At 42.4% G+C, this 11,388-nt stretch overlaps 1 protein-coding gene across 1 annotated transcript in view; it reads right to left on the bottom strand.

Moving 5' to 3' along the window:
• T265_06497 (hypothetical protein) overlaps nucleotides 1-11,388 on the bottom strand; it is a gene marked incomplete at both ends in the record, with an annotated part of 46,762 nt that overhangs the window by 22,791 nt on the left and 12,583 nt on the right. Inside the window, 2 exons of the mRNA XM_009171771.1 lie at nucleotides 90-221; nucleotides 3,452-3,807. Of these exons, the coding sequence (XP_009170035.1) occupies nucleotides 90-221; nucleotides 3,452-3,716 (397 nt within the window). The remainder of the gene's footprint in view (nucleotides 1-89; nucleotides 222-3,451; nucleotides 3,808-11,388) is intronic.

Below are 11,388 nucleotides of genomic sequence, written 5' to 3'. Positions count from 1 at the left end.
ATTCACTGCGAGATGAGTCAAACTGAGAAGTATAAGATCACAACTATGTGCACTGGGATTCGAATTAATAAAATCCATTAGGCACGTACCAGAGAAAAATGGAATCATACTGAATATCCGGATCGTACTTAGGCCCGTTGATTGTCCAATAGCAGTCTCCATGAAAAATAGTGCAGTTCCACATATTATAAGGTATAAAATGTAAGGAACTAGAAATGCACCTGAAAATGCAAACAAAATAAGAAATGAAAGCAATGCACTCGCAATGTGTGATCACAACTTAAGGCCCCGAAAATTCCACATTGTTATATATGGGCCAATTTAAGCGTTTTAACGCAGTGAACTGAAGCTAGTGGTGTAATTAAGACTAGATTTTTTGGCAAGCTCAGCAGTCCTGTCTCCACAAACTTAGAGTTTGATATATACGTGACTACTGGGATTTCCAGCTAGTCGTTATGCTTGTCCACCGATGCATACGGCTACATACCATTAACGAATTCAAGGTTGGGGTGTATTGGTTGGTGATTTTGTTTGCCGTCAGTTGTGATAGCTAGCCATGGACGATCTATCAGCAACATGTTAAAGTACTTGCTCGATTCCATTTGAAGTAAGGGCCAGACAAACGACTACCTGTACAACCTTAGAAGTTTTGCAGCGCAATTTATAACAAAGTTAGGGGATAGGCCGAAATTCTGCATTGTGTCAGCTGTTAGCACATTTCCGTAGACATGAACCAAGTGAAAGAAAACCGGATGCGTCGGCCAGTTGAAGACGGATAGTCAGTAGCAAGAACCCGGAATTCCAAATAAATGTCTGCCCAGATCTACTAACAGCTGATGTCAGCGACCATTAAACAAGTGTTTTGCTACCAGGATGGCAATGTCACTCAAAACCGTTTGTTAGGTGGGTAGTGTGGTAAAAATGCGGTATTACGGTCACTTTCCTGGGGAATGACCAGTGAAGCTTGAGTGTTAACTGTACGGGGTCATGCACAGGCCTGGCAAAGGATTTCATCTGGCCTGCGCTCGTTACATCTAAAAACATCTCCTATCAGTAGAAAAAAGTAGCTGCAGGTTCGTCGTACGGAAAATCATTTTGAGGTAACCCTAGAAATAAGGCTTTAGAATGAACACAATCTTACCGTGAGCCTAGCGCAGTGGGATTCCTCCGTGTTATCGGAAGATGCTTCAAAAAGGGGAAAGACTCAACAGTTTCATTTCTGACATGAACTGAGGCGTCGCACCCTTGTCGGAATATCGTAAATGGAGAGTGGAATCTTTTTAGTTTCCCACAAACAACTTGCACGATTTCATTTAGATTACTCTGGATATCTTAAAATTCATGTCACTCACAACTACCGAGTGCGTAAAAAGGTATAATATGCCTGTTTTGCAAACGACCTTCTTCAGTAAATCGGGCTTATAAGGTTAGGCTGATGGTTCATTCCAAAACCTGAGTTGCTCCTGTACATCGCTCAATGGAGAAGGTGGTACTGTTATTATAACTATACCAAATTATGGTGCTACTCAAAAGCTTTCCCAAATGATGATCCGCATCAGTCTTCCAACAATCATGGTAGAACTTAGAGAGGTTCCTGTGTTCAACAGTGCATATGTCGGAACAGTCGCCGGCCACATTGTTTACAAACAATGTCCAGATTTGAGTTTACCAGTGACATTCAATACCAAATAACTGTGTGTGATTGAAAAACACTAGAGTAAACGAACGATTTCAAACTGAACTGTAGCCGCGCAGTTCAAATAATCCTGTGAAAAGTATTGCGTCAGAACTTTACCAGGGTGTGTGTCAATGTGGACGTTCATAGTGATATGAACTTTCGGGACAGAAATAGACCATAACTGGTCATAAAAAGCGTGGAGTTTGGGAGGATAAGCATAAAAACATTCAACAGAATTCACTAATACTTGGATAGCCATCTTGCGAGATTACAGCTACAGTTTTTCAACGTTGAACAGAAACCACGATATTGTTCGTTTCAGAAGAGCTTGGGGATTTCCAGCTTTCCTCATATGATCTCGAAAAATCGCGACATACACCGCGTTGTTAATATACCTGATGCAAAAGACTTTAGCTAGTCAGTATCCAATTTCCAACACTCACTGTCTAACCTAAAGCAGCTGCTAATCAATACATAGGTAGATCTTCTGAACCTGATTGCCTTCAGCGAAATCTAAAAGTGTTCGAGGTTATCGAGGTCTCACCACTGGTAGCATTTCGAAAAACCGACCGACACTTGACTAAACCTCCGGATGACAACCCAGCAGCACATTTTGTGGGACCTAAATTCAATAACCTAGTCCCTAACACTAAGCTGGACGAAGTATAAAATTAGACCGGAGTAGTGAGACTTATGACCTGGTAACAAACGGACAAAATTGGTAACCACTGTATATAACACTAATTTCCACATGATCATCTGGTCCCCAAGACACCAGTTCTTTAAAAATCGGGTTGTTACGATACATACAATCAACAGTCGAGGGTACGCACGGTAGAAGACAGGTGATCACGTGAAGCTGACCAACAACGAAACGCATAATGAGCGGCAATCGGACTAAATAAACTGAGAAACTGAGGATGCTAGCGCACGGTTGCATGCCTGTGTGGATGGAAGACATCCCGCGCTGTTCTGTGGGGAATTACTATCACCCATGCCTAGAAGAGCTCGGCAAAGCAAGCCAATGTAAGCTTGAACGTAAGTTTGAACAAGAGGCTTTATCCTTCTGTCTTTTTACCTGCTTAGCTTCATCCAGCTTTGTATACCAGAGGCCTTTTCCCCGGATGGACGATGTTGATTACCCGGTTCCTTTTCACGTAGGCATATTCCATGGATGTCTCGCTCTTATGACGACCTCAAGATATTTAGCTCGATCAAGATGACAGATCGCTGATGTGTGTAAGCACAAGCTTTCCGCTTGGGGATCTGACGTCAGATTTGTTGCCATGCTGTTCCCAATGTGAACTTATGAAATGGCCCGTTATGCCCCACTCGGAACTGAACAACCTTTTCCAGATGTATCTGACTTATGCTGCACTGCTGATGCCCAGCAGCAAAGCCATTAACATCTGCTATCGGGTTGCCCGTAGATTCCGCTTCGGCATTCCAACTGTGACCACTGTCCTGTATTTAACTGGATGGTGTTACACAAGACCGCCTGCTACTTCTCCGTGGAATGATGCCCATTGAGCTGCAGTCGAAGAGTTTTCAGAAACGGCAATAAAAAGCAACGTATACTCTTAAGAAGACGGACAGCACCGGTTTTCTCCTCTGGAACGAATGGATAAAAATTACAGCACCAAGTTCCGTAGCCACAACGGTTAACCAACTACATTCGAAATAACAAAAATGGGCACACAAGCGTATCGCAATCTGATTTCCTATCTCGACGATGCAACAGTTACAGTGTTGGAAAAGGCTTATCACACTTACCGCCCCCATTCTGCATACAAAGGTACGGAAACCGCCATATATTTCCCAATCCAACAGAATACCCCACACAGGACAGGAGAAATTCAATCTGTTTTCCCCAGTGATGCCGAGGTTTCTCACCGGTTGGCGTTTCTTCTTCTTCAGCGGTGGACTTGTGTACACTGGGCTCGTCCGTGAGTGATACAGTCGATAACACTGAACACATCTCTTGCTTCCGTTTTCGCGAATCTTGAATCTTGATGTTAGACATGTGGACTGAGTTCATATGTATCGACTAATTCCAAAGTCCTATTCGACGCAAACACCAGAACAGTTGTCAGCATTCAAGGCCAGCGATTTCCGGGAAGTACACACGACTGTAAAGGAAGTGAAATAAACGATAAAAAACTTTATGGCTGACTAGATCTGGCGAAATCGTCTGATTCTTCATACACTTGTTTTAAGGGAATCAAAACAACAAAGGTCAAAAGATCATATAAGTCAAAATAGCTTTATTTCTACCTCGTGGTCAGCAAATATACTGTTAGGGTTTGGGTGGAAGGATGACAGTAAACAGAAGATCTTTCGCTCCCAAATCAATGCAATGAGCCTCAACAAGCCTTTTCATCCGAAAAAAGCAGTGGCGAGCACTCACTGCTTTGCCCGTAAATGGAAAGAGGCGGGATCTGGTATCACTCACAAAAGAAGCTCTTTTCAGCTCAGTTCCATTGATGCTTTGAGGAACTAAGGGGCAGCGCAGCAATACCCACCCTTGCGGTCAACTTACATTATGGAAACTCGGAGACCGTGCGAACCTGATGAACTCCAAGAAGGGTGAAAGCGGTCGCAAGTTGACGAAGAGCTTTCAGCGACTTTCGAACAGTTTTGTCTAGGAAAATATGCTGCGATATCTGGAATATCGTGCCAACTGAGATATGGGCAGGCCTTTGTGCAGCACATACAGTTGGAGATATCATAAACGAGAGATTCAGTTAAGTCACTCGTGAAAGCCAACTGATTCGCAAATTAGTGTATTTGTCGAATTCAAGTTTATCCGTTTAGGACGTGCATAGTGAGTTATACAAATATCAGGTGGTCTCCTGTCCCAATTCCTTCCATTGTTAATGGAAGTTCCACATTCGAAGATCGCCAGAGTAAAAGCCAAATAATAACGGTTACATGGCTTTCGACAAATACACCTGGTTGCATACTTTGGTTGGTCCTCACAAATGCTCACTTGAATTCCAGTCGAAGCTCTCGTTTGCGATAGGGAGAGATTTATGTGTTTCACATCTATATCACATGCTTGTCCATCTCTTCAGGCTCCACAGGACACTACACGTAACCGTTTTTATGGCAGCCACACTAAGACGTTTGAGGTAATGTTTTTTAAGTTGACGTTCAGGACAGTGCATTGGACCAGATGTGACATAAAACGCGCTCACAGAAAATGTTAGAAATCCGTCTTGTTGATTTACTCTTTGCACAAAACACCCAGCTCTGGGTTAACTTAGTTAATTGCAAGCGGTTTACCATGGTACTGCTTTCAGGCAGTTCAGTGGCTGTTGCTAGTTCTTAGAGATTCTAAATAAGAGCAAAAACAAAAAAGACTAAATTTTGGAGTTAATTGGTAAACGGAACACCTCTGTTCCATATTTTTCAACTACTTGCAGTGCTGAGGTTTAGGTGCTTTGACGATCTTCACAGGGCTTGTGAACTGCTTCCTTTGCCTGGAGAAGTAGGCTTCCAGTATTGCCTTTCAGGACGGTGACTCAAAAGGCTTGTTCCTTTAATTCGACCGATTCAAGGTCGTTGTAGTGAACAAGCCGTACTTTTGGGCTGGTGACGTTAGCGTTTTTTCCCTGTTGCTGCTCGGTTGTTCGGCCCCAGAAGACAGTCTTCCTTGCAGCACACCTGCCAGGTATATTAGTGGTGAATAGCGTGAACGAAACAGCAAGCTGCAGGGGGCTAATGGCCATAACTCAAAATAGTTTTTCTTCAGATTTCGGCTGGTGCCCTAGTCCACATGAAACCGATGGCACATTCGCAACACACATCCACTTCCTAATTGACCAGCAACCTGAATGATGCAAGAAATCTAAGGTATGAGCTGGTTTTCTTTCAACCGATAGAAGGACGAAATTCCTACATTCGGCTTGCGCAAACTCTTGAGGAAGGATGACCACAAGGTGGACTCTATCAATAAAAAAGTTGTCAAAAGCTAATCATCAGCTGTTTCACTGCACATTATCGATACGTAGACTCAGGTTTGAAATTGAACACAGTTCCACCCCCAAAAACAGTATTTACCACCTTCTTGCTAGTCATCATGAGCTGTCGTCTAACGTAGTGATCGACCAAACCGTTTTTGATTTGTTAGACGAGTCCCTAACAATATTGGACCTGTTTTGTGTCATACGTCTCAGTTGATGACCAAAGTTGGAAGTGCCATGAGTGTGAGCTTATGGATGCTGAAAATAACCTTCGAAGTGTAAAGTTGTAGAATCGTTCTATTCAGCGTATGTAATCATTGCTGCAATTAAAGTAAACCGAAAGGTTCATATTCTGAGACAACATTATTCGACTGTTTCCCAACCAATCGGATGATGCTCACGAAAAAATTTAACGATCGACCAACTTTAGCAACAAGCAAGGAGCAAGCCCCCCCCCCCAATGAGCCACAGTAACTTGGAGACTAATTTGGTTTTAACGGCAGAATCAACTAAATTTCAGCTGAATATCTTGTTTATAATGTTTTCCAGATGGATGTCTCATTTGGCGCGACATTTGAGTTGTCACAGTACACACAGTCTTGAAGGAGCACACTGGTTACAGACCTGTTGGAAACTGTTCAAAACCCACGACGGGTTTCGTGATTTTGGGGTTCATCGGCACCGTTCTTGAGTAGTATTTTGCGTCATGAAAAATATTGAAAAATCCGAATAAAGTTCATTAGCTGTGCATGTTGCAATATACATTACCTGCCATTTACTTGGTGCCTAAGTGGGCGTAGGCGATGTACAACCCTGAGTAGTGGCCAGGCTGATGATATTTAATTTTTCTTTCCAACTACAGGAATTCTCTGTGGTGGATCGTGGTCCCCCGGTGCCTCCACAACGTGCATACTACAGACTCTTGTCCATTCCAGGATTTGAGTTTTGAGATCCTCAAATGTTAGGTGAGTATGTTACCTCTAGTCCGCCTTGGTACTCCGGATGAGCAAGAATTATTGCGTTTGAACAGACGCAAACTATGAGTAACGGGATTGATTTGTCTGTGAACTAGAATGAGGACTATAAACTTGCTTCGTACGCTAGTTTTCCATAGCGGAGACAGCCAATTCAATTTTGCCTAAACAATCTTCTGGAAATCACAAATTCATTTGTTTGTAAAATGGGAGCGGATTTCATTCTACTCTAGCTCACGACAAATACAAATATTGGATACCCCATGCCTGCAAACAACAACAATGTGCACCTCATCTGTTCCCATGGGACTCCTGCAGTAAGTTTCATTTGCGACTTCAATAGCGAATTCCATGATAAACACAACTGAATGTGATAGTTTCCATCCTGAGCAGCTAAATTATGTGTTGCAAATAGCGAAGTCGTTCATAAAATGCAACCGTGTTCAGAAACGAACAGAATTACCGTACGTATTCATCCGAAATCATGCCATCTGATAAGTCAGCTAGTTGCAGGACTTCCATCAGGAAGGTAGTGTGGAAACTGGTTTTTCAATGTGATGAATGCATATAAATTTATTCCAGTAAACTCACTGGAATGGAAAATGAAATGGGGTGAAAAAATGAAATTTCACCAGCATGTACACACAAAAACTCAGACAATAAGTAAAGTCAGTCCTACTTGAATCTCATGTGACCGAACGGAAATCGATCTATATAAACCGACAAAATCATTCTCACTGACGTGTGTTTCAGGTCGATTTTCACTTTGAAGGAATCGGTCAGTTGTTTCAGTCTTGAATCCGATCATTCATAGCGAGCCATTTGAATTATGCCACATGCTTGTGTACTACTCAAAAAGTCTGCTTGCAAAAACTCGTTTAGCGAATTTGTGTTGCGTAATACGAGTGACTAGGGAAAAAACTTGATGTACAACTGTGTGAAGCAACAGGGGGTGTGCAAACACAAAGTCACGTTTCTGGGTTTAGGTGTAACGAGAAAAGACAACTATTCGACTGTTTCTGCATGCATTTTCTGCAAGCATGGTGCCCGAATGCAAACCTTTGAATTACTCATAAGATGCACATTCTTTTAATGACAACCGCATTTCTAATGCATAGATCTTTGAACGACTATAACGTACGAAAACCAATAGATTCAATGACGTTTACTGATTCCTCAGTCGGTTTTAGGGTCCACACCCTATCATCCCTCAGGATTTGCTTCAGCATTCGTTAAATTGGAGTACGACCAGCGCAGCTGCCAGCAACTGAAATGACGAGTTAAAAACTTGGACGTTTTGGTTACACAACCAGAAGTCGTACTGGCAGGACTGATCAGTTCAAAGGAACATTTTAGCCTCTTATCAAAACTTTCTGAAGTAAACATTACCTACCGACTGCTCCGTCAATAGACTTTTGAAGTGATAGCTTTGCGGGATAATAAGAATACATAGAGACCGGTCCCTATCGTGGTGTGACGATCTGCATACAATATGGACCCATTTATCTATACTGTAGGTTGTCCGGCGACACTCAGAGTCTTTCATATCAAGTTGCTCAATGATTGGAGGTCTGACAAGCACGGTCTCCTGACCCCCAGGTTGGGAAGTGGGACATGTTGCGACTTGTTCTGTAGAAATGGCAATGCATTTGCATTTCCTGCCGGACACCGCTGCATTGCGGTCGGGCTTCTGAGCCAGAGGCTTTGGTTGGGGACCTTAATCGTCCTCCTGTCTAGGTGTGGGCACGCAGACAGTATCCCAGTGCACGCACAACCATGATACTTAAAGGGAGTACCTCAAAGACCTAAGAACCCATTGTGAATGATGAAGCATACTTACAACTATTCTGCGATAACTCATTTGCACAACCATAAGGAGAGGAAGTTTTCGGACATCATCAATGGTAAAAGCTCTAATTTCGACACCAAACCAACAAAGTTAACGCATTCAATACTACCTTGAGGTTCATTGTCATATACCCTGCTAATCCAGTGAAGATTTACAGGAAATCATATTCACAGAGCCCGCTCGAAAGTAGCATTCTTAAGTGATAAAATATCTGAAAGCTTTGAACTGTGCGCTGAAAGGCCATGTGCATCGAATAGTTTTGTAGTTACAGCATCAAAGTTGTTTGTACAGGGAATAATGGAGACATTCAAAATCTGTGAATGTGGCCATATGCTAAAAAAACAGCCATGACCAATGTTGAGCACTTGGTTTGTTTTCCTCAGTGTCACTTTTCAACCATTCGTGTAGCAAAACTTAACCAAACCCGAGCTTTTGTGAGCTGGATGTTTTTCTCAAACGTGATGTCATGTGTTTTCACCGTTGAATTAAAAAACAGGTTCTAAAGGAGTAACCACTCTATGAAACTTCGAGAGGCGATATTGATCGCGCCCATTTGTGCGTGTTCACTCAGACGGCAACATGGGGGAGAAAAATGTTTCGAGAACAGCACATCAAAACCAAGCGGTATGATGATTAGAACTACATGGGGCCATCGAGTTATTTTTCACCTTTTGGCGGACTGGGGTAGATTTTCTCTCACATCTCTGTCGCGCGCGACTGGTGTTTTATCTTGAAGTAAACATTCAGTGGGATGCTGGTTTTACTATGAGATCCAAATAAACAATGAATGCTATTCTTCGCTCGAGGGTACACCACAAGGATTATCCCTTGTTCCATTAAAGACGATATTCAAAATTTCGAATGTACGTATACAACGAATATACTGCTGATAATATGCAATATCAGGATACCTTGATCATGTGTCTGACAGGACCCTGAGCCAGAGTTCACTTCGAAATTTCGATGCATTTTTGTACCACACATTTTGGTCAGTCTTGATTCTTACATAATGGTCTGCGCACGTTGAGGATACACAACAGAAGAGAAATGGATATTGTGGAAGTAGAGGCTCTTATGTAAGTTGCTCGTAAACGATATAAATATATTCGAACCAAGATTCTATACCTACACAAGTTCGTATAACGAGCATGTACCGCACAGATCTAGCATAGGGCTTCAACCTTATATCAGCACAGGATGCCTTTCGGTGAGGTTGCCTAGAATCAGTCAAAATCCTTTTCATAACTGTCATCTATAAGCAAGCATCTGGTCAAGGTACACATTCTTATGTCACAGTGACAGGTTTGTTATATAGTTCCCGATTCTGTGCCTAACGGAGGCAGGCGCATAACTATGGATAAAGATGGGTGATTCAAATGAACAAGTAAATTAGACGGGCTTCCAAATGTTGATGCGTACCTGAAGGACCCTCTGAATTCCTGTCTGGAGTACGGTTTCTTGAAAGACTGTCTGTCTTTTCAGATGGAGGAGTTTGCTAGACAGCTATAACGTATCAGTCGGTCCTATTCCTATTTTTGATTCCAGCTCGTGAACCTGAGAAACATATTAAAATACTCGGATAATAAAGGTGGTATTTTCCCAGAACTGATATTCTCAGATATGTTTGTTATAATTTTTCGACCGTTTTGATAGAGAGTAGTGTTTGTGCTCCACAGACTTGAAGAAATGCACACTACACTGAGTAAGTCTAAACCCGGTACTATCCAGTTCCATCCTGGCATGTCTGTGGGAACAGAAATTTTACCTGTGAAGTTGAAGTGCTGCACGATTTTTAAATAACTACTTTAGGAGGAAATATACCTAACACAGGAATTTCTATTGTCAGGTGAATTCAAACGCACTGAATACAAGTTTCAAAAAGATGGCCCGTTTTGTTCTGCCATTCGCTGTAGTTTGCAGTATAAAATTAAAAAATATGCAGACCATCTTCCTAAACCATCAGTGCCGCATGTAGTCAAGAAAGTGTTACTTTCACAAGGCATTTATTCTCCTGGATTTTTCATGCAAAGAATCAATGTATTCCATGAAAATTGGTATGAGACTCTGGGGGACTTTTAAAACTTGCTGTTTTTGGTGATATTTCTGGACCCTTTTGACCAGAGACGAAAAACATTAGCTCATTTCCTATCTTGTCCACCCGCTCCAGACTTTTCGAATTTTCGAAAGATTGGTCTAATTCATTGAACTGTCATCTAATTCTTAATCGCAAGCTACACCGAATTTTTCTGTGGTGAGAATTGAAATTATGGTATTTTTTGGTTACCAAGAATATTGGACACCCAGACTTGCTATCAGATGAATTTTTGCTAAAACTCCCAGGAAACCAAAAGAGAGCAGCCTTACAAATAGGTGAACAACAATGAACTAGTTATTTTCACTAAAAAAAATCGACAGCATGACATCAGTGTCTCAGGCGATTGGATAGAAACTGACAACAAGGACGCCACTGACATCGGTTGGCAGCCATATCTTGTAGTGTATCCAACCAGGCAGTGAGGGACACGCGGTCCCCATCCTGGAAGGCGAGTAGCACCGACAGCACCCAAGCGTTTCGTGATCTCCTTCATACTCCTCTGCCAAGCCAGGGGTTGGCCACCTCTCTGTTTACGCCACTCTGAATTGAGCATAGAAAACAGTACTCTCTTCGGCAAACGATGGTTCGGCATACGTAACACATGTCCCAACCAACGCAGCTTCTGGTGTTGGACACATTCTTCAATAGAAGTACCCGTTACACAACCGAAAACGCGCTTTCTAATTGCCTCATTACGGATTCGACGACACCAACCCACACGAGCTATGGTTCTGAGACAACGATTGTCGAACACCTGAAGACGCCTCAGGTCCGCTGCTCGAATAGGCCAAGTCTCACAGCCATACAACAAAACAGCCCGCACTGTA

This window comes from Opisthorchis viverrini (genome assembly GCF_000715545.1).
Source record: "Opisthorchis viverrini unplaced genomic scaffold opera_v5_133, whole genome shotgun sequence".
In the NCBI taxonomy this organism is placed as follows: Eukaryota; Metazoa; Platyhelminthes; class Trematoda; order Opisthorchiida; family Opisthorchiidae; genus Opisthorchis; species Opisthorchis viverrini.
Note: the sequence above shows the minus strand (reverse complement) of the source record. Positions and strands in the feature narration are given on the sequence as shown.